Consider the following 27675-nt stretch of genomic DNA (forward strand, 5'->3'; position numbering starts at 1 on the left):
GGATTAGATGTTGGATCGGCCCAATCCGGACCATGCTTACCTCGACCGACAGAAAAGCCGGTGGCGAACTCGTAGATACGCCCATCCGAAGATCCCCGCTCCGTAACTTCACACTACCGAATATGAAACAGAACCAAAAAAAAAATGAAATCCCGTTTCCCGCCAAAACCAAAAAACCGCTCCCTCCCTCCCTCTTCCTCTCTCCTCGACTCCTTCAGACACGGTTCTTTTTTGTCCGTCCAGACACATTCATCGGATCCGTCTAGGGTTTCCTCCGCCGCGAGCAACGAGGCGGGTGGGTTGCAGAGCCCGAGCAAGGGAAAACCATGCCGGACTTGGCCAACAACAGCAATCCCTCCCTCTCCTCGCCTCTCGCCGTCGCTCACCCCGGCGGCGGCGGCGGCGGCGGCGCCGCGGGGGCTGGCCTCAAATCGGCCCCGAGGACCCTAGCCGGGGTCGTCCCCGACCGCGAGCCGGCGCGGGAGAGGAACCCGCATCCGCAGAACGGAGGCGCCGCGGCGAGGAGGCACGCGGCGAGGACGCTGGGGGATTACGTCGGGGACTGGGCCGCGCGGAAGGCGGGGTCGGGCGAGGCGCGGTCCCGGTGCTTCCTCCCGTTCCTCGTCGGCGCCAAGAGAATGGTGAGAGCTCCGGTAATCTCTGTTCGGTGTTCGTTATTTTTCTTTTCTTCGAGTGTTCTCCTTGCTTGTTGGTTGGAGCTGAGTCGGTGGGGAAATGTGCCTGATTCTGCAAATTGATGGAGTTCTTTTGGGTTGTATTCATCGTCTTTAGCAGTTGCCAAGGATCTACGTTAGGATAAGTATTGTATATGCCTGAGACTTACTGGTTACATGAACCATGGTAGGACATTAACCAGGTACTGCGGCTTCTGATCACTTTTTACTGTACTAATTGAGTCGCCGCAGCATAGGTCTTTATATGGGTCAATTTTCGAACTATAGAGAAAACCCTATTTGCGAGCAACTTAATTAATTCTGCAGCAACAAAGGAGAAGTGCTACAATGATTTTTCTGCCAGTCTCTGTTCTTTTTTTTTATGAATTATAGAGCAAGAGAGGACTTCCAGTCATAAGCATGGTCTTGTTCGAATGACCTTTCACTGCATGTCAGGCAAAATGCGTCATTTGCCATCGTTTTGTATTCCCCGATGAGGAGTTGCATTGTGTAGTTCGCGGTTGTAATGTGACCTATCACTCGTCATGTGCAAAGGAAAGGCTTGGGGTATCCAATTTGAAGAATTTCAAGTGTCCTCAACATGTAAGTTCTCTTTTTCTTCCACAATTTAATGCTTTGCCAAATTTTATTTATTTTTTTATTTAGCTAGGTACATGTCGTTTTCCTTTTTGCATGGTCTACGAGTAATTTTTTTGTTGTATACATTCTTGTTCTATTCGTGAAGGCATGCTTCATCTGCAAACAGAGACCACCACACTGGCGATGTGTGCTGTGCACAATAGCCTCACATTATAAGTGTGCAGCATGGCCAGAAAAGGTGATGCATTTGAAGAATCCACCCGGGCGAGCTGTCTGTTGGAGGCATCTGACTAATTCACGGTTGGTTAAGAAGGTCAATCTCTTTGCTTCATCAGAGAGGTTATTTTTCTGGTGAAGCTATTTGACAAAACCACTTTAGGATCTTTTCATTCAAAGAGTATGAAGCTCTAACAACCCTTTTCATGCTACTCCACAATATACTAGTTTTAGGCGATATCCAACGGTTCAAATATTCAAAATTTCCAACCCATTTTCCTTTTTTTCCACAATCAAGTTACCTTGAATTTTCCTTTAGTTTATCTGTATTTCGTTCTGAAGATCTATATTATTCCTATAGTTTACTGGTCGGGTTGGCTGACAGGATTACATATTTGTTGAATGAGCAGCATGCTGTTTCGACATCAGACATAGAGGTCAGCCATTACAGAACTTTGATTATTAAGTTATATGGGGTAGTTTTATGTATTATGATTTAACTATGGCACCTAGTGAACATTAAAACTCATATGTATGGCATGGGATTGAAATCCAATGAAACTGCACTTCCAAAGAACAATAGTAGAGAATTATGCATGGGCTTAATAAATTTTCTGTAAGGTGTTTCCTGAATGCAGTCATTTTGGCTTTCATGAACACCATTTTTAGATCTGTGGAGTGTAAGGAGACATCCATTGTGGTATTGTTATACATATCTAATTCCTGTGAACTAAATTGAATATACAAGCACTACTGGCACTTAGTATTCTGCGTGCTGCATCTACTGACTGAAATGGTGATAAGGTATGTCTCCCTCGTTGAGGCAGTGGAACAACAGCTATGTGTGCTCTAATCCTCTGTTCTTTCATTTCTTTTGACAAGATTACCTATTGTTTTATCAACAAAAGTCTTTACATCCTAGTTTTTTTATTTCTACAGCTGCCATGGAAATTGCTGTTTTCACGTATTATCACTTTGTTCCTACATTGTGGTTAATGTATATTCCTTAGAACTGATATTGAGGGCAGCTTTTGTAACCATGGTGTCTATTCTACTTGAAATAACATTAAATAGTCTTTGGAGACAATTTACATAGCTGTTATAAACCAAATCTTGCTTATCCTGCCCTAATATGCATGCGGCCCAACACTATTAACCTTAGCTTTTATGTTTGATCATTTTATGTTCATCCAAGTTCTGCTAGATAGCCATATAGCAGTAAATAGACCAGTTCTTTTGCAGTCTAGTGTCCAAATGATTGGAAGTTGCATATTGATCTCTCTTTAGTGTTACATCTGGGATGCTAACCTTTATGTACTTGCTACTGTAGGAAATTTTCAGTCGCTTACCAACACCTTATGATGAAGAGGAGTTTAAGTTTGACATAACAATGAAAGACATGATCGAAAATAAGATGGAGCCACCTCCATACGGGCATATCAGGCGAAGTATCCTTTGTGTTGCATTGTGCTGTATTGTTTAGAGTAGCATGACTTGGTGATGTTGGCAAGTACAGTCAAAATGTTATGGCAGAGAATTCAGGATGACAAAAGATACGGAGGATCCATACTGGTTGATGTTTCATTCACCCGTCATTATTGCAGTCATCACTCATTTGATACTAGCCTTTACTGGAATCAGATATATATCTAATCAGGAAGAAGCGTGATGATGTTGGTGATGGTATTGGATGCTCAAGTTGCAGTTCCATGTGCTCTGATAATTGTGTGTGCAGGTATTAGTAGGGATCTTTTTGCCTACTCCAGTGTTACCACCATTCTTCCTGCACTCGTATTTGGGATCTTCGGCTCATCCAACATTAAAAGCAATCCAAGAATTTTACAGTTTGCAAGAATTATACATTAATTCCATTTAATTTCTACACACGTAGCTTTATCAGTGATAGCCTTAGGCTGGGTACCTAGGAACAAACACTCTAAACTCTTAAATTGTAGCATATGTCTCCTTTCATCAATGGTTGAAAAGCAGCTTAATTAAATTCTCGTGTGCTTCTCCATGCTCACAGAGCAAGGAAGGAGAAATTGGGGATGCATGGGGAGGTTACTGCAACAGTCCCACATTTAGCTTCTTTACTTACAAAATCCAACAGCACACTCTTCCTATTATTATCAACACATTTTAGAAGGCCTCGGAAATAAATTTGAGACCAGAAATCAAGTTCTTCCATCTCAACTGATTGATAGGATTTTCGATCTATTTGATAAATGTGCATCTTGTATTGTTCGTGCGTCTCATGACTTAAGGGCGTTTTATGGGTAGCCGGGCAGACTGCAATGGTGCATCCTAGAATGCTTTTGTTGATTCACTATTTTGAGTCCTAGTGCTGTTCTAGTCTTTATTAGGATCATTTACGGTGCAAGGGATATGTGACGTTAATAACAATAGTGTAGAAATTGGTCAATGACAAACTACCAATTCGCTGATAGTGATGTCACTGAACTGCTTCAATCAGCTTAAGGTGTGGAAATTTAGTCTTGCATGAGATTATCTGGTCATTTGGACTCTAACAATGGTGTACTCTAGGAGTGAGCTAGGAGTGAGCTAGGAGTGAATGTGACTCAAAACTTTTTGTAAAGTTTCTATTCTGATGCTATGCTTTATCCATTACTTGTGTAGCATTCTTTTATTTGAGTTCTGTCCCTGCCAATGATGCATATATAATTTTTCATATAGAGTCCAATGCATAAGCTGCTCAAAGGCTTGTCGTTGCCCAGAAAATTGCAATAACAGGCCATTTCGAAAGGACAAGAAGATAAAGATTGTTAAGGTAAGATAGCATCTTCAGTTATGCCGAATTAGTTTATCTGTTGAGTATATCGTTTCTAAGAATGAGAAGATATATTATTTTGCGATAGTACTTTCTGTATATGATGACTTAAATGGAAAATATTATTTTCCATCTCAGACAGAATTATGTGGTTGGGGTGTAGAGGCAGCTGAATCCATAAATAAAGGGGAATTTATCGTTGAATATATCGGAGAAGGTAAACAATGTCTGCGGCCAATATCATTGGTGTTTTTCTCATCTTTTTTCTTGCCTGGATTTTCGGTAGTCAAGATCATTGGTGTTTGTCTCATCTTTATATTGGTGACGTTTATGTGACGTCTATGCCAGATTGAATAGAGGTCTTTTGTTGTTTCATTTTGTTGTTAATGAAGATTTTATGGCCTGTTTGGTATATGGAAGTTTTCAAAATTTTCATTTTCATTCTCATTTGAGAAAGACAGAACACCATGAACATGTGTTTGGGATGGTTTTGGAAATATTTTCAATTTAAAATGCGGTAGTTTTATTTAATGTATAGGCCGGAGAAAAGAAAACACCTTTTTCCAGTTTTCACAATTTTAGTCAAAACAAGATTCCCATGTTTCATTCTGGATTGAGTTGGTCTTCTCAATGGCAACTGCAACTTCTTATCTCAAAATGTAAAGGAAAAAAGTTTATTCCATCTAGTAGAATAATTCCTTGTGTAAAACAGAACACCTCAACACAAAATGTGCAAGCGACCCCAAACTTAGAGAGAGAGAGAGAGAGAGAAATGTCCTTCCCTTCAGTGGAGTTGAGTTGCCTATGTCTCAATTAACTCGTGATAGAGAGAAGTGCTTGACCATTATCACATACTCACCATTGCCACATTTTTGGAGAAAGCTTCCGCTTCAAGGGTTTTGTTATGTCAATTGCATAAGATCTAAAGATCAGCGAAGCATCCTGTACGTTTCTTTTAGATGAAAAGACAAGATAAGGAAAGAGAGAGTTGAATTAGAAAAACAAAAGAAAAATTTTCTAAACAGTTGTTCAGGGAATTAATTTTGGTTTAGCGATTTATGTTAAAATTTAAGGCAACATGTATTTTTTTAGTGTAACTTGATGGAACCAGAAATTTGAGAACATATACATTTTTAAGATTTGCATAGCTATTGAAACTTTTCGGTGACCAAACATGTGTTTAAAGAAAGCAGAGAACTAAAAGTAGACAAAAACTGTTTTCATTTTCACTTAAAGGAAAAACTGAAAACCTTTTCATGAATCAAATTGGCCTTTACGGGATATTCAACTTGATCATTCATTTCCTCGAAGACTAAAGACATTGGGTTGGGGCCTCTTAGAGATTTTCTTGAACTTTGTAATATCATCAGTCATTTATCCAGCTGCTTTGCTATTATTTACTCATAATGAGCTTTCTTATTTGTCTACTCCTAAATAGTTGATTGTTTAGATGTTCTTCAATTTACTTACTTCATCAGTCACCACCATCTCTGCTTCAGTTATCGATGATGCTTTATGTGAAAAAAGGCTTTGGGATATGAAATTCAGAGGCATGAAGAATTTCTACATGTGTGAGGTACGGAAGGACTTCACAATTGATGCAACATTCAAGGGAAATGCATCTCGCTTTCTTAACCACAGCTGCGATCCTAACTGTTTCCTGGAAAAGTGGTTAGTTTGGTCAATTTCGCTACATGATTCTATTGCTGTTTTGTCATTTCTAGGAAAAGAATTTCTTAAGGTGCTGTTCATTATATATGTTAGCATTAAAAAGTTTCCCCCGTGCTTTTGTCAAACCAAACAATTTTCCTGGCTAAAATGTTTTAGATTCAATTTTACCTGGTCTATCAACTGAGAGGCGCATACTAATCTCTACAGAATGTTATATGATGCCTCCCCAGTCCCCCTAGTGATTTAACATTCCAAATGTCATATTTGACTATTCTATTATGTGTTAAGTATAATTAATGTTAGACCAGCAACTGTCTTCTTTGAGGCTTCTTAAATAAAGTGAGACTAACTTGCATTATTTAGGAGTCTCAAAAATATATTTCTGGCTTGAGCTTTATAGTATAGACAAACTAAAAAATTGCAGGCGCCACCTGGCCTGGGGAAAGGCATCAGTAAAATCATAGTTTCATATGGCTGTTAGTTTCCCCAATCAGTCTGAAGTCTCTTCCTCACTTTCAGCAATCCTCTCTTGCCTCCAGTTCATCTAATTAGACATGAAATATACAGTCTTGCTACATGTTTGGTTTTATTGTCTTTCCTGTTGGTAATGGCTTGTCTCTCTGATGGAAATACCATTTCACAATCTTTGAGCTGTGGGACTCAATAAATTGACTTTTTCAGGCAAGTTGAGGGGGAAACAAGGGTGGGTGTTTTTGCGGCTCGGTCAATAAAAGTTGGTGAGCCGCTAACATATGATTACAGGTTAGTGAGGCTTTAATGATTGAAAACTTAAAAAGTATGATCCATGTTTTTTGCTTGTGCAGCCTTGAAATAACATTCATAGATGTACTTTTAACTGACTCCACTTAAACTAAATAAGTGAAAAGCCCCTGCAAGGGCTTCTTAACTTTTCTCTTTCCCTCTTTAAAGATTTGTACAATTTGGTCCCGAGGTGGAGTGCTGCTGCGGATCCCAAAACTGTCAAGGATATCTGGGAACCAAAAAGAAGATTGCCAAGTTAGAGGTGTGCTGGGGTTCAAAACGCAGAAGAACAGCGGCTGCTTGTGTAGCCATTTTGACTTTGTGATGTGCCGCAGGCCTTTGTTTGCCAGAATCATCGATGTTGTACATTCTTTACCATGAGCAGAAATAAATAACGAGCATGACAAGCCAAAGAGACTCTCAGTCACAGTCACCAAGACGAAGCTTTCCTTTCAGAGAATATGAGCCCATCCTGCAGTTCTTGGATGGATTTGCGTGAGTACCGGCCATCCGAATCATGTATGAGAGATTAGTTGTTTTTTTCAGTTTAGTTTGCACTTCCCTTGTATTCTTGTAAGTTCCTATAGTCTGAATTTTTGACTGGACCTCCAGCTAACTGTAATTTGACTTTGATCTGATGATGAGTGGTGATATTATGATTTGTTCAAATTCAGGCATTTGATTTTAGTAACGATCAAGTGATCGTGTGATTCTGTACTTGTCTAGCACCAAAAGAAAATTTGTGGTTTTAGCCACAGTAGTCGTTTGATGTTTATGCCGGAATTCTGCTATGGAGTAGCTGGAGTTGTGCATATACAATAACTAGCAATGACCATACTTCGGTTTAGGAACGAATTGAACATATATGACCTTGCATTTTGAAAAATTAATTATACACAAAATAAGTCAGAATTATCACAATACGATTTTTATTAATAATGAACGGTTTATCAAATTAAACAGTGTGATTATATATGATCAAATAAGTTACAAAACTACAAATATGATTGGTCGTATAAGTTAAAAATTAAGTTTGTACTGTATTTATAGTCGAAACTTAATATATATCAAATGATAGATGACAAAAACATTAGATGAAATATTGTAGATCGAATTAATTTTAAATATTTTATATCATAATTAAAAGTCAATTATGATCATGGTTTCAATTGGTAGATAGTTTAAGTCTACAAAATTTTTGATATTGTGGATCAATAATTGAATTATGACCATTGTATTTTTACATGATATTGTTTTTATCAATTACCTATTTTAAAAAATATCGATGACTTATAAAGAGGAATGACAGTTACTAATTGCAGTAACTAAATATCTAAATAAGTGGCGAAAAAAGTAAATGTACTAAATAAAATAATGCTTATATGAAAGAATCAATGTTAAATAAGAGTTAATATGACTTTTAAGTTTACTAATAATGATTACAGAGTATTCATTTTAATATAATTTATTATTATAAAATAATGATATCGAAAGAGTGCTAGTAAACTATATATCAGACACTATAATTATGGTTAGACACGAAATAATTATAATTTTCATTCACAAGTATAAATATTGTGCATGATCATTTTTCAGAAATATGATTATAATAGAAATGAGGCTTAGATGATAATAATGACGAAAATTCCAAATGCATTTTGAACATTTTGTTATCATTCTCAATTTATTTCCTATACTGTTCTAGGAAATCCAGTAAAGATAGTTTTGAAATAACTTCTATTTTTTAAAGAAAGTTAGATTATAGCTTTTACATGTTGTTCAAGAATTTGAGGGCCCACTTGGTCCAAAATGACCGACGTAGCTAAGGACTATTTTCCTCATTATTAAGACCCAATTTCCTATATTGTAATCTTCTTAAAAAGCACAAGTGAAAGATTCATTTAATTTATGGAAACAGTTCATAATATTTTATGTGTGACTATTTATGATTTGCCATATATAAGTTGTTTAACTTTTTCAAGACAACTATTTTATTATCGTGAACAGATATCTATGGGTAGAAGAATTTATCATATGTACTTTGTAGACATAATTACAAATTGAAAATCATACTTACTCTTAATTTATATTGGTTCTTTTATAAGGTTCTCTCTCGTGCTTGCCTCGTCCAAAAACCGCAATAGGACTAGATATTCGCTTCGCATCGAGAGATATGATAAAGATTCATATAAATAGGATTTTCGATAAAAAATTGTCTTTGGGATAATTGTGTAGAAAGAGAAACCAAACGAGGAAGTATTAAAATCTCCACTAAATTAACTGTCTTCGGGATATACATGAAAAAAAAATGCTTTGAAACATGAATATTTTCTTATTAAACACGCTCTAAAGAATGTGCGAGATCACAAACAAGACCCTCTTTCCATTGCATATCGCCACATGCCGATTGCCAAGCTAAACCCAAGGGAAGGCAAGAAGCACTCCACATAAGTTCCAAATTTATGATCCAGACAATACAAAGCTCGACTGGTTGCGTAAGAATTCGCGACGACGAGGAGGGCAAGTTTCTTTCAGCATGGGAGACATAAAGGAGGCTCAACAGGAAAGGATAAGAGAGAACCAAAAGGGAAAGAAATGCCCTCCAAACGATGCAAGCAGCAGCAAAGTCCAAAGCTTTTGTATATCATATCAAAGAAAAATACTGCAACGGACAGTGCTCATAATATCCTAATACTACTGTCCACCCAGATCGGCAATTCCTACGGGCCAACCAAGGAAACCTAAACAAAACACTGCTTTTCACTAAACAAAACAAACGCTGTCCAAAAGCTCCACGCTTCCCCAGGAAAAGGGGAACAGGAAATTAGACCAACAAGCAAAGCGAAGCACCAGATGATGACATCTCTGTCCATATCAGCCATCCATCAACAGTTACAGTAGCGTGCTTTCCTTTGCTTTTGACACTAAATGGAGCTTCATTTGCACACATGATTGCATCTCACAGAGAAAAAGATATATACAAGACCCATTCTATTCTATCCTATTCTATGCATAGCTTGGAAAGGGAGCTAGAAACTACGATTTTCATCGTGTTTTTGATTGGATTTGAACTTCGCATATCAAAAGAAAAAGGAGAGTTGAATTTCAATGGGGATGCCATTCAGTTTCAATTGCAACTGGTGCACTCAACTGGGTGAATGCTAAGCTAAATTAGAAGGAAATGCAGACTCATCTCTGCTAGATCAGCTTTGCGGTGCTTAATCTGCAAAATTCATTGCAGTTTCTTCCTCAAATTATGAGGAAACGGGGCCTCAGTCTTTCTTTTTCTTGGCATCATCATCTGAGGCTCTTCCAAGAATATGACAATGGAGTTTCCATGGACCCGTGAGAGAGAGAGAGAGAGAGAGAGAGAGAGAGAGAGAGAGAGAGAGAGAGAGAAATGCCCCTCCTGATAACATTCGGAAAACGAACTTTCTCACTTACACGATTAGGATAAATCCACACGAAGAAGAAAGAAAGAAAGAAAGAAGAAAGAACTGAAGAAGCGATTAGCAGAGTTGCAGATTGAGCCGTCCCGCCAATATCACCATCACTACCACTATCATCAGTCACTAATCTAGGGGGGAGAGAGAGAGAGAGAGAGAGAGAGAGACAGTCACGCATGTCTCGAAAAAAAAAACTCTCAAGAACTAGGCCTGGCTGAAAATTTGCATCGCTGCATTTTCACAAGTATGTCCTAGGAAAAAGAGAGAGAGATTAGAAAAAAAAAAGAAAAGAAGAATACTACTTGAACCCCACCCAAGATTGTCCTCGCGGCCGCCTTCTTCCGCCGCTGCCTCCGCCGCCGTGGCCATCGCCAGCTCGACCAACCCAACATTGCATAGACTTCGTTCTTTAATGGCGAACGCCACAAAGGCGGGCTCTTGTTTTCTTGAGTACAGTGGTGCAGTTCCAAGAAAAGACTCCATCTCTCAGAGCTCTCTCATCAGCAGCAGCAGCAGCAGCAGCAGCTCACGAGATCTGTACGATTCTCCTCTCTCTCTCTCTCTCTCTCTCTCCAAATTTCTTCACTCGCAAGGGAAGGTCGTTCTTCGCTGTGATGGGTTCTTTCTTGTCTCATGTGGAAATAAGCGTCAAAAAGAAAGCTTGTCCTTTTAATTTCCGGTGAGAGAAGACATGAGAGAGAGAGAGAGAGAGAATGGCTTTTGGGTGTGCCTGTGCGTGCGTGAGAGAGAGAGAGAGAGTTATTGTCTGCGTGTCTCAAGACATAGTGAGGCCAAGCAGAGCAAAACGTGACAGACAGAGAGAAGAGAGAGAGAGAGAGAGAGAGTGAGAGAGGGAGAGGTGTCGTGGCGTGATTTGGTAAAGGATCGAGGAGGGGAGAGGGGGGGATGGGGCGTTTGGATGGTCCCTCCTCGAACGAGAACCCAACCGTCCGAGCAGAAAAGCAAAGCAATGATCCGAAGACCTTTTTCCACTTGTGCTGCGCCTCAGAACCCACACAGAGAGAGAGGGAGAAGGAGAGGGGGGGAAGCCATTAAGCTAGATTTGCGCAAGCAAACCTCCCCTCCCCCTTTCTCTCTCTCTCTCTCTCTCTCTCTCTCTCTCTCTCTCTCTCTCTCCCTTTTCTCTTGTGTACCCTCCGATGTTCCTACTATTTCCACGTGCCGCTCCTAAGTCGGGAGAGAGTTTCTTACGTGAATCTTGTCCCGGAGCGGGCACACGGTAACGGTTTGGATGACGTGAGACCCGTCGAGACAATTGGTTGCCACTCGTTGATTCCATAATGCATTGAGTTGGACCCCTAACTATGCAACAACGCTTTCTAAATAGACATGATCGTGTGCATTAGACCCGAAAAGGGCCCCGAAGCGTAAATTGGGGGGGCTTAGATAAACAATTTCATTCTTGAGTCCGAGCTCGCCCCCGGCTCGACCATTTTATGAATGAATTTGAATATGTGTGCGTGTGTGTTCTCAAATTTTAGGCAAGCCTAGGTAAAGGAATTTTGGGCTCAGTATCTGGCCAAGCTTACTCATCCATCACCTATATTAGTAAATAACCTATTGCTAAGCAAAGGCACTCGATGAATGGTTTGGGGTTGAGGCCTTATGATATATCTAATATTTTAGCAGGTTTTTGGTGTTGCCTGGGGTAAATTACGTATGTGATCGATCCCTGAGATTTAGTGAATTTTGCAATAATGTTTCTGAATGATTATTCTAATCATCTGATGCTATTTGATTGCGCTAAAGCAGACAATTATAATCTTTGTGACAAGATGATTGATGATTGAGAAAGGAATCATTACTCAATTTTGGATTCATGAAGTTGATGTTAGACAATGACGGGCCACCCATCTTGGATCAGATCGGTGGCGATGAAAGGGTCATCACCTCCAAATTTGAGGATGTCAAATCTGGTCGAACTCATTGATGTGCAAGATTTGGTTCATCTCAAAGCAACAGAAGTTCAGCTAGTTCAAGCTTGCGGCCATGGAAGGGCCATGGAGCTCGATGGCCATGGGCACCGACAGCCGAGCCTTTACATTAGGAGGTGCTAGATCTGGCTAAGCCGTGACCGTGTTAAAGATCAACTTGAGAGAAGGCAGGGCGGGGCAAAAGCACAACTTGTGGAGTTGAGTGATAGTGGCATTTGCAAAATCAATCGCGAAACCAAGGAGGTGTTAGATTTGGTCCGTCGAGGAGAGAAGGGACAAAAGAAAATAAAAAAAAAAGAAAGAAAATAAGAGAATCAAAAAGTTGATAAAATAAAGCAAAAGGGTGTCATCTCAAGTAAATTTGTTCGCGTCATATTGTCTATCATAACATGCACGATGCTCGGCGCTGACTGAACCACCACTTTAGAAATTTCATATGAAACTTAATCGGGTGGGCTTTATTATATTTTCGCACGAAAGTTTTAGATTGGAAGATTTAGGACCAAACTTAAAATCCATAAAATATATTTAAAACAGAAGCACGTCATGTCTTTGGAACTTCATCTCAAGAGTGGGTCGTGTCACTTCTAATAGCAAATCAGGAAAATGTCGCTAATGTGAAGAACCCGGGAGACAAAATCATGAAAGAAAAAGAGGGGGTTTGACAATCTGTCCCAATTTATAGTTTGTTTTTTTTTTTTTTTAAAGGATATCTATGATTGGCACACGAGAATTTTCAATGTTACCATCATTATGTCAATATGTTCCATATTGTAATTTAGAAATTTGGGATGACCCACCACCATTCTTAATGGTACGTATTCATCTTAAAGCACATTATATATACTCACTTCGGATGCTTCGATACAACATGTGATTTCCAATCAAATAGTCGAGATAAGTAAACACGTTGAAAAAGTCATTTTCCTCGTAATTAAATTTATTTGATCACGGCGAACATAGAAATTATGGTAAATCGCGCTCGGTGGAGATAATTAGAGTTGTCGTTAATCATTAAGATATATTTGAAGGTTACATTCCCTTTTATCAGAAGATTTTGATACATTAGTTGCAAGCATGTATGCACATTAAAAATATATAGGTTTGTGATGATGCGTCGAGTTTACTAAATTACATATTGATTTTAGTATTAAAGGATCTTTTAAAGACGAAAGCCCATAATGCATTTGACTTTATGAAGAAGATTTCCATCATTATATAGTCACTACTGATAAGATAGACATCTCAACAGGAATCTTTGCAATGATATAGGAAAAGCTCTCTCAACATGAGTGACACGGCAACTAAAATAAGAACAGTTTTCAAGCAATAATGTAAAAAAAGCTCTCTCAACATGAGTGCCTTTCTGATAATTTTTCAAACAACAAAATAAGAAAAGCTTATGATATCAATTATTGCCTTTGTTGAGTAACCAATACTTTTATCGAGAGGAAGTATTACAATTAGGGTTTTGTTACTGATGCTACTTGAGCAATCGAATAAAGAAATGTTGCAGCTTTCAATGCACCGATTATTCTCGTGACGTGCACGATTAATACTCATTAAGTATGTTGAAAAAGTGTTCTCGAGGGCAATTGCTAACGAACTTGGGAAAATAACACAGATGGTTACTGAATTTTGCCCCAATGTGCAATGTGGTCCCTAAACTTTTAATTTATTCAATGTGACTCCTTAACTGTAGCTCAACGTGTAATGTGATCTCTAAACTGTTAATTTATTCAATGTGGTACATAAAATTTTGGTACACGTTTAACTTGATCTCTAAAATATATGAAAATATTCAACATTCCCCAGAACTTGAATTAATAGAAGGATGTCATTGTACATTTCATATAATTCATAAACTAAATTGAACATGTACCAAAAATTCATAAATCATATTGAATAAATTAAAAATTTAATGATCATATTGTTAATTGGTTTAAAGTTCATAAATTATTTCTGTTCATATCGCAACGAAATTCTACTGATGGAGTATGTTTGATAAGTGATAGTAGACTTTTATCGGGCATTTGATGACCCTAATTGGTCCTTGGCATGTAAAAAGAAGAAACCCAATTCCTGCCCCCTTCTCATCTGCTGCAAACTGCAAATTTCTGTCCAAGCCTTCACATTGATCCGTCAAACGGACGGGAGTCGGTCGGCGTCGCTGTCATCCTTAATTCACACAGAGGACGCAAGCTCCTAAGCTTGGGCGATTCCCTTTTCTTTAATGAACTGCCACAGCAATAAATGAAACCGCCCCTTTACGATTTCTATGGACATCTGCAAGTAATCGGGGACCAGTAGCGACAGGTGATCTTTAGCCTGTCGCTACTGCTGCTGATAGCCACATGGGGGGGTAAGGTGACTTGTCATGTGCTGATTAGTAACTCCACGCCCTGTAACTCTGCCACTCCTTCTGATATATAGATACACATATATATATATAGAGAGAGAGAGAGAGGTGTATGTATGTATGTATCTATCTATCTATTTGATTCGTTTTTATTTCTTTTTAACCTACTAAAAATCGTGAGGGGGTATTTTTTAGATACATTTATAAATATATTCGTGAAACAGCATGATAAAGGCGAAGGGTCTTTGAATTTCTTTTCAATTTTTTTAGCATTTGAAATTTAGAATTTTTACCTTGATATTGAGCACTTTGAAGTCTTTTAACACTTTTATAGAGTCTGTGGTTATTTGAGGTATTTGCAATCGTGTAAATTTTGCGAATTCTTTGGGAGAAATGATTTTCTAGTTATGTGGGCGAGAATGTGAAATAAGGGCATCTTGAATTTGGAAAATTGGAGCAAACGGGCTTCAGTCATATGTATGGAAGAAATTTAAGGAGAGGAGAAATGGAGGGAGAGAGAAAAATTGAGGCGACTAGAGATGAAAATAAGGTTAGTTGTTTTATTATTGTTTAGGAGAATACAAAGAAATATAATTTGGAAAAATAAGTATTTGGGTGACATTGATCATCCGCGACTAGTTGTGTAGATAGACAACTAATTCTTTCGAAAGCATGTAGTAACATCAATTTCTCTAATGCTAAGGTATAACTTGAACAAATCCGAAAACTTCTTACAAAATCAATGGACGTATCATGACATGAAAATAGAACGGAGAGAGAGATAGGGACCCCGACATTGTCTTGCTTTGTGCCTATGGTAGACATGTCGGGTATTAAAAGTGATCGTTGCACGGGCGCCGGCCCGGGCCACCCAAACTTGTTTCCCGAGCTTGACAACTGCAGAATAAGTATAGCATTTTTCGGGCCCGGCTCGTGCCCAAAGAACCAAGCCGATCATGTTAAACTAGATACCATTGTCCAAACCCATCCAAATTGCCGTCGGGCTCACTAGTCTAGTCAAGAGGAAAAAGAAAGAAGCTTTCGCAAAAGAGGCATGAGCAAATTCTTCCGTTTTCTCCTCTTCCAATAGTTTTTCTTTTTTTGGTCGGATCCTCTTCCAATAGTTCATTCTCACAATCCTTGATGATTCTCTTTCTATCCCTCTTCTTCTCCCAGCCCTGTAATCCATCTCTCCAAACAGAGCTCGAAAATTTGCAGAGTTAAGCTTTAATTATTCAACAGTGTAAGAAGAGTATTAGAATCATGATCTCAGAATATAAGCAATTCGAAGTCCTCAGAGACAATGAAAAGAAAACTTGACAATCTAACACCCCCTTTAAAATGCGTCTATGACTTACTGAAAAGCCTGTAACCAAGTAAAGACGCCATTGCCAGACGAACATTTGCACGAAATGACATCACATTCAGCCATTCAATCATGCAGATTCTGTCCGACTCGATGGTTATAGCTCACAAGTTTCACAATGAACTGGACTTAGGCAAATATTTCACTCGGTGCATTATCGTTGATATGGTTAAGATTTCCACGCTGTTGCCTAGCCACAGGTGGTATTTTCCTTCAGAAAAACATCGCCGGCACAGGAGTTCAGCGTATCATTGCAAGTTTATACGTCCACATCAAAATTCCTGGACCAGCAAGAGGAACTCTCCTTGTCGGCATTGCAAGGGTGCCATCACCTCTGGAGAAGCCTTCTCTTTGTGCTCAGCACGACTCCCTTGAACATAAGATTTTTCTCAATCAAATTGAAGCAATCCTCAGGACAAACCTTTTCAGCCACTTGGAGAGTCCTCTGAATTAGGTTGTCCCCATGAAGAAGAATCTGAGGTTCACCAATGGGCAGAAGACCATTATCCTGCCAAATAGACCATATTCAACAATTAGTCAAGACCAGATGAAAACGGCACATTCTGATCATAAGTTTTCAGTTAGATGCTTCTTGATTTTAAAATTCTAAAGGAATCTCGATTGTTCAAGTAAACAATCATCAGACATGGAATTTACACTGTTATAAGTAGAAGTCATCAGGAAAAAGAGTTCGAGGATCGATGGAAATGAACTGACAGGTCTGCGCTGGGAATGAACTGATAGATATGCTAATATGAACCAGGCCCTGCTTTGGTTGTGCTAATTTATCAGGATGAGTTATTTTATATGTTGGTTTAACATTAGAATCCATGTTTTCCAGTTCGAAATTGTATTCAGCAGATTGCAAAATGTACTTGTAAGCATTAATAAATAGCTCGACCATCACTACGACTAAATTTAAGTTTACCCACCCTTTTCTAAAATCTAGTTTAAGAAAAAAATGTCCGGAAAGTCTAACTATCCATAATACAGTGTTTTTTTAAGTAACTCAAAAGCTCAACACTCGGTAACCATCATTCTTTACATAAAAAAAAGTAGACTCTAGACTCTCAGAAGCCCTCATATTCTCTCCCTCCAAATATGATTAAATTGTCTGAGGGATAGCAGCAAGTATCAATCTGTTCTTTTTGTTATTTATCAAAAAAAAAATTCTTTTCCAAGACTAGAATTCTTTGCTGACATAGAAGCCTTAGCCCACTGAATGCCTTCAAGTCCCACCAATACAACATTCTGCAGCACTCAGTATGAGGCAATGAATTAGGATGTGGCCAACTGGCTAAGATATGCACTTACACAAAAAGCATCAAGCACATTGCAATCTACACTATGAATTCAAAAAATAGGTTACTCTCTTAAACAGCCTTCCAAATAAAGAAGGCAACTTTTAGAAATCTAGACTCTCTGATTCAATTTAGAGGGAAAATTAGGACCCCTTGGGCATTTGTTAGTAACAGCTCAGGATAGAACGATTTGGTCGAAAAAGTCATATTCTAGGTCAGGGTCCATCTGACTTTGTCCTCCCCCTGAAATACACAACTTAAATTGCAAGGAAAGTCAAAGAAGCTGTGAAAGAGTTACATTGCACCATCCTAAGCCAATAGAGCAGATATCATATTCCGTTGGAAGCCAATTCCATTTGTGGTAGAAATCATTCATAGCAACTTCGTACACTATGGCTGGACTAAATAGATCAGTAAAAAAGTTCATTTAAGGATGAAGTGTACGACCTCCAAAGCCAATCAATCCAAGCCTGGGCAAAGCTTTATTACTTGATCCAGCAAGATGAACAAAACCCCTATTACAAATGCGTTAGTAATTATTAAGCATTACTGTTGACACGCTTTCGACTTTAAGCATGTACATAAAAGTAGCAACCCTCAAAATAAACCTTGTCAACTTTAATGCCTGGAACAAATTTCTCCTTGTGCAAGCAGTCTACAAATGTCATGCTGGCTGTTGTTGACGTGTCTCCACAAATATAATGCTCCAAGAGATGTAATCCACTCAATCTGGGGTGGTTAGCAGATGTTGTCTATAGGCATATCGATAGGCCTTGATATTATCCAGATCAATAGATGCTAACCTTTTCCGGCAGATTGCATATTCCAGCTAGAACTGGACAATTGCTGTTAAAAAGTGGCCTAAAGCATCAAATTGCTGATGTTCAGGAATGGTAACTTGCATAAATCCTGCCAAAAACAAGTCCTATTGTAGTATAAGGTCCCTTCGTTAGTTGATGGCACCACATTCACATCCACGTTGTATATGCCTCATATAATGCCTTTGCAAGGTAACTATATAGTCAGGGACTAACTATATAGCCCACGTACCCAAAATAAGTGCTTCAAATTAACCTCAATGCTGGAAGTCTAACATAAAAAATAACGCCACTTCCCACATTCAAAAAATAAAATAAAATAGTCCACCTAATCAAACCAACCATAGTTGACACCGAATCATCTTATAAATCCTATAACTTTCAAAACAACTTAGATTGTCATCTAATGGATTACTCTCCCACAGTAGCAGGGTATGTAATTTAAATAAAATTAAGGGAGTGTCAGACTAATCTAACCAAAAACAGAGTTCGCCATCTGTGTATTGTTTTTGAAAAACAATGACAGTACCTTTCCAATTGGCTAATGATAAAGCGCATCCTTCAAACTGGTAATGCAATTTGTCATAGCAAACAAGCCCCAATACTTCTCTGTTTCAACTTATGTCGAATGAATCTGGCATAATGAAACCTTTTCGAGCGCATTAATCTCCTCGGTTAGTGGGTGCCTTGGAATGTACTGTTGAGTTACATAACCCTCTTTTCTCAGCTCTAAGAGAAGAATTTCCAGCATTGAATAAATATTAGCAGATTGCAGGTGAGTTTCATCAGCTGCAACAAATACATGGGTCATGTTGTCAACCTCAATCCAACTGCGTCCGGGTACCTTTTTAACTCCTCTTTCTTTCATTAAACTTCGAGCACCAAGGACACCACCCCAGTGGCCTGCACCAGCATGCACATTTGAAAACAACACGTAGTATCCAGAATTCTCAGGCTCCATTTCAAAAAGATGTCTTGAAGCTACTTCAGCGAGATCAACGTTGCCATATAAGTGACAGGCACCTAGCAATGTCCCCCAGACACCTGCATCTGGGGAAAATGGCATGCACTTTATGGTTTTAAAAGCTTCATCCAAGCGACCAGCTCGTCCGAATAGATCTACCATGCAGGCAAAATGTTCCATCTTTGCTCGAATCCCATACTTTTCTGTCATGCAACGGAAAAACTGTATTCCCTTATCAATTTGGCCTGCATGACCACAAGCAGATATTATAGTCAGAAATGTGACATCATCAGGCTGGATACCATTATCTTGCATTTCATAAAACAGTGAGAGACATTCTCTTAGGAGACCATGGCTTCCATAAGCAGCAATCATACTATTCCATGAAACTTCATTCTTCTCATCCACCATTTCAAACACACGGCGAGCAAATTCCAGGTGACCACATTTAGCATACATGTCTATGAGTGCAGTCTCCGCATAAATATCATGGCAAAACGAACATCTTGTCATGTAGCCATGGATCTCCTTCCCGTGATAGAGTGCAGGTAAGCTTGCACAAGCAGAGAGACCAGACGAAATGCTAACACTGTCATACTTGATTCCATTCAACCCCATCTCGCGGAAGAGTCGGATGGCTACTTCAGGTTTCCCGTTCTGGGAGAAGTTTGTGATCATTGAGTTCCAGCACACAACATCCTTCTCAGACATGCTCCTGAAGATTTGATGAGCAACATCCAGTTGCCCACATTTTGCATACATATCCGTAATTGCACTTAAAACATAACATCTGCCATCAAGACCACTCTTGAGAACATATCCATGCAATTCCTTCCCAAGTCTTAAAGTAGCCAAACCAGCACAAGCTGGAAAAATGCTGGCAAGAGTTACTGCGTTTGGATTTACTTTTCTATCAAGCAACAACCTAAAGATTTCTATAGCATCTGAATTCATACCATTAAGCACATATCCAGAAATCATGGCTGTGTAGATGACTACGTCATGACTGACTGTCTCTTGCTTAAACATCTTATATGCCAATTTCACATTGCGGCACTTAAAGTAAACATCAATTAGTGCACTTTTCAAGAACACATCCAACGGCAGCCCATTTCGAATAACATACCCATGGACTTCCTTTGCATGTTTCAGATTTGCCGATTCAGTAATTGAAGGAAGGAGGCTAGAAAAAGTAACAGAGTCTGGTTTGACACCATGATTTAACATTTCAATGAACGACAACAGAGCCTCACCCATTAGTCCATTTTGAACATATCCAGAGATGAGGGCATTCCACGTTACCACATCATGCCGCAGCATCAGATCAAACAACTTGCGTGCCTCATTTAAGCACCGACATTTTGAGTACATTGCCAACAAAGTATTGGCTACCGGAGAATCCGACTCCAACCCACATCTAAAAGCAAGACTGTGGAGCTGAGCACCCAAGCCGATCATCCCTTCCAGAGCACAGACCGACAAAATGCCGGCAAATGTTACCGAATTCGGCTTTATTTCACCTTTTCTCATCTCCAAAAACACTCCCATTGCGTTCCGCGAATCCCCATTCTTCAAATAACCATTGAGCATCACATTCCATAGAACACAGTCTTTATGAGGCATTTTGTCAAACATATCCCGCGCATCAGCTATGCAGCCATTCTCCGCATAGAACTTGATCACCGAACTAGCAACAAACATATCAACCTCCCCGCCCATCAAGTCAATCATGCCACGAACCAGTTTATAGGAAACAGACCTACTCAGACTCTCGCAAGCTTTGATCACGTACGGATACGTATACCTATCGGGGTAAATCCCGCAACCCAACATCTTGAAGTAGAACGACAATGCCAAATCGAACCAGCCCAACTCGGCCAACCCTCGGATCATCCAATTCCACGGCGCGGAACTCGGCACCTCCTCGAGCCGATAAAAACAGTCCTTGGCATCCAAGAAGTCGCCGCAGAGAACGTACATGGCCAGGAGCTTCGGACCCAGAAGGCCGCTCCTGCTGATGCCGCGAACGACCGACTGGGCATGGACTTGCTGACCTCTTCGAAGATCGCAAGAGCCGGAGCAGGTCCCCAGCACAGAGACGAAGCCGTGGCTGGCGAGAGTCCCCTCTACCCTGCGGTGCGATGAGAATGACGGAACTGCTACGGCAGGCGATGGGTCGACGACACTGGGAACAAGTGTGGCGAAGCATTTGCGGAACAGGGTGGCATGTTTTTTGTTCATGACGAGCACAATCGTCTTTCCATTCTGCCCGTGCGTGGGTGCCGGTGTGACAACCAAGTTTTGAACTGCGAGTCAGCAAGATGAGAGGGAATGCACAATTGAAGTCATTGTCTGAAATTTGGATTAAAAAAAAGGGTTAATACCACGAAAAACCCTAAACTGGTACACCTGTGACATATTTACCCCGAACTATTTTTTTGACCATAAAAAACCTCGAATTGGTGATACTTTGACAATGACAATTTACGAACATCTGCACAAAAACCGGCCCAGTAGCGTGTGACAATTTTACCCAGAACTAATTTTTAATATTATTTTTTATTTTTTCTTATTTTTTTTCTGCACCTTCAACTTTGGCCGATCGCCGGTTCGGCGACCGGCCAAAGGTAGAAGCCGGCGTGGGCCGCCCTCGCCCGACTCAGGCAGCCCTCGCCGGATCTGGCGAGGGCGGCCCTCGCCCGACGCAGGCGAGGGCTGCCCGACGCCGGCGAGGGCGGCCCACGCCGGCTTCTGCCTTTGGCGGTCGCCGGACCGGCGACCGGTCAAAGTTGAAGGTGCAGAAAAAAAAAGAAAAAAGAAAAAATTCAAAAAAATTTAAAAATAATATTAAAAATTAGTTCGGGGTAAAATTGTCACATGTGTACCAGTTTGGGGTTTTTTGTGGTATATTCAGGGTAAAATTGTCACAGGTGTACCAGTTCGGGGTTTTTTATGGTCAAAAAAATAGTTTGGGATAAATGTGTCACACATGTACCAGTTTAGGGTTTTTCGTGGTATTAACCCAAAAAAAAAAACGGCAAAAGGACACTATAAGTGCCATAACTTGTGTACGGAGATCACTTTGGTACCATAACTTTTTTTCGGATCACTTTAGTGCCAAGTCGGAGGAAAAACGATCACTTAAGTGTCATAAGTTTTTTTTGGATCACTTCAGTGCTAAAATTTTTGAAAAACAATCACTTAAGTGATAAAAATTTTTAAAAAACAATCATTTAAGTGCTAAAATTTTTGAAAAACGATCACTTAAGTGCCAACCTCCGGCGAGCCACGTCAGCTTCAGAAATTAATAAAAAAAAATGCCACGTCGGATTTCCGATGAAAAATTGTGTACGGCACCGGAGTTGGCACTTAAGTGATCGTTTTTCAAAAATTTTAGCACTAAAGTGATCCAAAAAAAAACTTATGGTACCAAAGTGAGCGCCGTACACAAGTTATGGCACTTGTAGTGTTCTTTTGCCAAAAAAAACAGAAAGGAAAACGACACGTATGGTCCCCGAACTTTGACTCAATGTGCAATATGATCCCTGGACTTTCAATTTGTTTAATATGATATCTGAACTTTACTCCAATATTCAACGTGATCCCTGAATTTTTTGTACATATTTAATTTAATCTCTAAACTTTATGAAAATGTTCAATGATTTCCTTCCATTATTTCAAGTTCAAGGACAATATTGAACGTTTTCATATGGGTCCAGAAACTAAATTGAACATGTAACAAAAGTTCATGGACCACAATACACATTGAGGTAAAATTCAGAGATCACATTATACATTGAGTCAAAATTTATGGACTATTTTGAAGTTTTCGTACTTCTCAAAGTTTGAAGAGGTAAGCCACTTGTGCTGTGCATAACGTTAGTCGGTTAAATATGTTTTGTTCTTGAAAAGAAATGAGGTTTGCTAATGAAATGACTATATATTTCAAAAAATCAATCGTTGCATTATTTTTTAAATTGTTTAAATGAGAAAGGATAGAAACTTTTTTTGCTCAGTAAAGAAATATCATGAGTATAGGATAAGTAATACGGATGGTATAGGTAAAGAAGCCAGTTACCCCAACCAATTGCATCTCTCTAGGTGGAGCATCTTGTGTGAGATGCTAGCTGCGCCCGGTCCAACCAGCGTCGAAGGATGCTATGCACAGAGCCGCCGCGAGGACGGCGGTGACTTGAGTGTGTGGTGAACTCAAGCAAATGCAGCACAGAGCTGCTATGCAGAAGGTGAGAGGACCATCGCGGCTGTGCACAAAGAGCCGCGGCACAAAGCCACGGTGGTTTAGTGGCTAAGAGTGGCAGCCCAAAAGCCATGGCGGTGAAGGCAACGTTACCCATGGTGGAGATAGGGGAAGGACAAAGAAGCCGCGGTAGATAGGAGAGGAGAGACGAGTGATACAACATGGCAGCAAGTGCAGTAGGGGCATGAGGACGATGGTGGCGACGAGGGCCACGTCGGAAGTGGCAACAAGAGCCGCCAAGAAAGGCGGCAAAAATAGGGACAGTCTGGCCCAAAACAGACCATGGATGAAAGAATGAGGGTCAGACCTCCCATACATGTGTCTTTCTCTGATTACATAAGAAAAATCGAACCTAAAAACAGTAGAATCAAGCTAAGGAATTTGAACATTACACATAATGCATACTTTCCTTCTGTTTGTGCTCGGTTTTGAACCTAGCATATGACCTTGAATCACTTCAAGCGTTTGTAAACTAGTCCCATACGTTTTTCTTCTTTTGTCAAATACAGATCGATCGCAAAAGCTTCGACCTACCAAGTTAAGCAACAACATGGATCGCCCATTATACAGAACCATTACGCAAATAACCATGTAAATGTTCGTGCTCAGACAACGCCTGAGGTCACAACTATGTAGTCTTGCAGGTAACAAATCTCCAAGTTGCAGCAGCCATGAACAAAATCTGCACTTCATCTTTTGTCAAGCAAACCACATCAATCCCATGCTCCCGACCCAATGCTCTGTTTTTAATATCATTAGCTCCAAGCCTCGAGTTACCACAATATTGCTAATCGTCAAAAAAAGAGCGTGCACACACATACATAGTTCCGAAGGATAGTAAGTGATGGCCACCTTAAACCTGATCCCAGTTTCAATGTAGTGACACTAGCACTGAAGTATCAGATCCATACAAACCAAAGAAGGCCGAACAATATGCATGACATCCCAGATACACTGCCCCAACTTGTGTTTGAATAGGTGCGGGCAAATACAAAGATGAGAGCTCCAGTACATGCACCAAACTCACTAAGAAGGAAAGGGATCTCAGAATTCTACTTGATATCATATTTAACTAAAAAAGTGTCTTTTTGAAGAGTCAAAAATACATCAAACACGGAGGTCATGATGCATATCCTTCTGCCTTTAATTCGACTCACCTTACCCTTACACACGCCCTTAGATTGTCCTTGAGTGAATTGGACAAAATCGGAGTTGATATGTCTGCTTGGTATCTGACGAATCGGATCTTTTGCAAAGACTTAGGAAAGTCGCTATTTGGGAAAAACAAAGGAGCGGGCATTTAAATTACAAGGACACATAACGGACATTCATGTGATGCAAGCAACTTCTGTAGCTACCTAGTGACGGTAGGAATGGAAGAGGAACCGATGATCAACATAATTCCCATAAGCATAGCAGCAAGACTAGTGACCATTGAAAATGGAGATTTTGAGTAGGAAAACCGGTCTATTTCATGGTGAAGAGTTGAGTCTGTTACTACCTAATCACTGTTCTTCTATATTCCACCAATTAAACAATTTGATAGGGAAACTGTCTGTAAGCGCTAAAATAGAGAACTACAACAAGAAAAACAAATTACTGGTGCAGAAAAACAAATCTACAGAAAAAAGCCACTTAACATTCTGAATTGAGAAATACGAACACTTCTACGATAATGTCTAAACAAATAGTTAGCCACATAAGTGATCAAGTAGTGTTCTTAAGCCAACAATGAAGCCATCTCAATAGATGAGCATCAAAACATGACCTATAAAAAGATCCATATAATAGACAAAACATAATCAAAACGGCTAATTTCCACAAAAAAACCAAGCAAAAGTTTCATCCAGACTGCATAATGGAAGAAAGGACAAAATGATACTCCATATCTCTCTCTTTGTTGAATTTTTGGAAAGAAGGTACTATTCTTATTCTCTCAATAATAATGCTAACTAGTGGCAAGCGCTCATCAAGTTGTAATATCGGAAAGACCATAGCATCGGTACACATGTTCATCTCCACCGCAATGAATCAGTGAAATCACCAAAGAAAACAGAATATAAATAGCACCACAATAGACCATAGCATCGGTACACATGTTCATCTCTACCGCAATGAATCAGTGAAATCACCCAAGAAAACAGAATATAAATAGCACCACAATAGACATCTCCAGTGAAGCACTTGCATCATTGCTTCACGTTCTCCAAGTACCATTTATAGGTATCGCAAAGACCCTCTTTCAGCGAAATCTTTGGCGTCCAACCTAAACTTGCCAGTTTTGAACTATCCATGAGCTTCCTAGGAGTCCCATCTGGCTTTGAAGAATCCCAAACAAGCTGACCCTCGAACCCCACGACCTCCTTCACCAACTCAGCCAATTCCTTGATAGTCACCTCCTTCCCGCTCCCGACATTTACATGCCCCAACCCACTATACTTCTCCATCAGAAAAACAACCGCATCTGCTAAATCATCCACATGCAAAAACTCCCTCAATGGACTCCCCGTACCCCACACCACCACCTCCTTTGCTCCCCTCACCTTCGCCTCGTGAAACCGTCTCATTAATGCTGGCAAGACATGAGAATTCTCAGGATGAAAATTGTCATTCGGTCCATACAAATTTGTGGGCATTCCTGATATCGCATCCCAACCGTACTGAATCCGATAAGCCTGACACATTTTAATCCCAGCAATTTTCGCAACCGCATACCTAACCATAAACAGACAGTTCCAAATCAAAGACCAGAGCACCGTTGACAAAACCAGCAGATCATGACAGATCCCAAGTCTTTAATGAAAAACAAGATAATGGCAAATAAGGGTAGACGTCACGGCTAAAATTAAGGTAGACTTACGAGATAGCACTTGACTAAAAGACACGAATTTGGTTAGGAGAGGACTAGTGGCATTACCATTCATTAGTGGGCTCGAGAGGGGCAGTTAGCAAAGCATCTTCCAGAATCGGCTGAGGTGCAAATTTCGGGTAAATGCAAGAAGATCCCAAAAACAGGAGCTTCTTGACACCATGGCGATGGGCAGAGTCGATGACATTGGTCTGTATCTGAAGATTGATGGCGATGAAATCCGCCGGGTACGTGTTGTTGGCATGGATGCCGCCGACCTTAGCAGCAGCAAGGATCACGAACCGCGGCTTCTCGGCAGCGAAGAACTCCTCGACATCCGACTGGCGCGTGAGGTCGAGCTCGGCGTGGGTGCGGAGGACCAGATTGGCGAACCCCAGGTCCCGGAGCTTCCGCACGATGGCGGAGCCCACAAGGCCGCGGTGGCCCGCGACAAAGACCTTGGCCGATCTTTCGGAGAGGAAGGAGTCTCCTGCTGCATCTGCCACGACAAGAAAGACAATGACAGCAAATCAGGGTTCAAAGATTGGAGATCTGGTAGAATCAGGCTCTGTTTTGGTTGTAAGAGGGAGACCCAAATCCCAAAACAGACCAATTCATCCTTTCCTCTCTTCATCCGGTCAAATGAACAAGATACACATGAAAGACAGCATCGATATAACATCCGCATCATACAAGAACTGAACAAAACAAGCAAATCGCATCATGGGTATGATTCATCATCAGCCTTCCTTTCACGGGCATTTCTTCAGCAAATTGAAGTGCACATTCAAACACCCACCAGAGGGAGAGAAAGAGAGAGAGAGAGAGAGAGAGAGAGAGAGAGAGACATACCGTTGGGTCCTCCCATCGCGCAGAACGGGGGATGCAGGTGACGGAGCTGAGCAACAACACGAAGCGAGAAGGTTCGTATGGATTGGGGAAGTTTCGTTTCGGTTCCTTCGGGTGCTCCGTGGGGGAGATTCGGACAGTCACATGTGGTGGGGGACAGCCTAAGCTCCACGATCCAAGCGGGTCGTGTTACCGTTTGTCGGAGGAAAGAGGGTTGAAGGGGAATTCACGGTTTCCTGCAGATCTGGATCGGGCTTTAGCATCCATGGCGGATCGAGAAGACGAACAGAGCGGGGGCTATAAGGACTAACAGCCTTGGATCTCGGCCTAATTCTCTTTCTTACAGAGAGAGGCGATTCCATGGGCTTTTTAAAGCCCATTTGTACCTACCTTGGGTTTTGGGCCCCATCGATGAGCGGGTTCCGGGGCGACCCGGGCTCGATGCCGGGACCGAAAAACCCTCGCCCCGACCTATACTTCGCGCGCGAAACCGATCGGAGCTGGGCGGACCAAACCGGATCGGGTTTAGTTGCCGAGAACTGAACAGCCTGTCCGAGGCCCGCCGGTTCATTTATGCCTCGGGTCTAGTAGACCCGGGTGGGCCCTTCGCAGGCTATCGAGCCGTCGAATCCATGATCACCTCTCTTACGGGGTTACAGCGACGCTACTCCTGTGGGCGAGGGGAGAATACAAACATCGTTCAGAATTATATGCTCGGTTATCTTGTTTGTCGCACATTTTCAAAAGCTATAATTATTCTACTCCTCTAGTTTAGGGCCTTACGATTTGCACGTGTATTT

The 27675-nt window shown here is 40.5% G+C and overlaps 3 protein-coding genes across 5 annotated transcripts; 1 reads left to right on the forward strand and 2 right to left on the reverse strand.

Annotated features, from left to right (window-relative positions):
- Nucleotides 1-219: 219 nt before the first annotated feature.
- Nucleotides 220-7428, forward strand: LOC115679430 (histone-lysine N-methyltransferase ASHR3-like). Of its 3 annotated transcripts, none has more exons than XR_008816371.1 (11): nt 220-641; nt 1131-1277; nt 1420-1574; nt 1876-1927; nt 2821-2938; nt 3132-3225; nt 4185-4278; nt 4417-4495; nt 5778-5854; nt 6631-6711; nt 6880-6991. XR_008816371.1 is itself a non-coding variant. In XM_030603023.2 (11 exons), the coding sequence occupies exons 1-11, from the start codon at nt 327-329 to the stop codon at nt 7034-7036; spliced, it is 1452 nt and encodes a 483-aa protein (XP_030458883.1). In that variant the 5' UTR covers nt 220-326; the 3' UTR covers nt 7037-7428. The 3 variants fall into 3 exon arrangements, 2 of the variants coding, with proteins under 2 accessions (XP_030458883.1, XP_030458882.1); XM_030603023.2 differs by having other exon boundaries at nt 1420-1587; nt 1901-1927; nt 5778-5949; nt 6880-7428; XM_030603022.2 differs by having other exon boundaries at nt 5778-5949; nt 6880-7428.
- An 8254-nt stretch (nt 7429-15682) lies between these two features.
- On the reverse strand, nt 15683-21242 carry LOC115679444 (pentatricopeptide repeat-containing protein At4g21300). Its single transcript, XM_056310959.1, has 4 exons — nt 18486-21242; nt 17747-18047; nt 17586-17653; nt 15683-16345 (listed from the first exon to the last, which is right to left on the reverse strand). Exon 1 carries the CDS (start codon nt 21159-21161, stop codon nt 18576-18578), a length of 2586 nt encoding a protein of 861 aa, XP_056166934.1. The 5' UTR covers nt 21162-21242; the 3' UTR covers nt 15683-16345; nt 17586-17653; nt 17747-18047; nt 18486-18575.
- A 3832-nt stretch (nt 21243-25074) lies between these two features.
- LOC115665856 (putative GDP-L-fucose synthase 2) lies at nt 25075-27089 on the reverse strand. Its single transcript, XM_030587677.2, has 3 exons — nt 26879-27089; nt 26096-26525; nt 25075-25893 (listed from the first exon to the last, which is right to left on the reverse strand). The coding sequence occupies exons 1-3, from the start codon at nt 26892-26894 to the stop codon at nt 25368-25370; spliced, it is 972 nt and encodes a 323-aa protein (XP_030443537.1). The 5' UTR covers nt 26895-27089; the 3' UTR covers nt 25075-25367.
- Between the last annotated feature and the right edge of the window lie 586 nt (nt 27090-27675).

This window comes from Syzygium oleosum, unplaced genomic scaffold, assembly GCF_021117445.2.
Source record: "Syzygium oleosum isolate NSW1041296 unplaced genomic scaffold, Sole_v2.1 Sole_v2.04, whole genome shotgun sequence".
Taxonomy (NCBI): Eukaryota; Viridiplantae; Streptophyta; class Magnoliopsida; order Myrtales; family Myrtaceae; genus Syzygium; species Syzygium oleosum.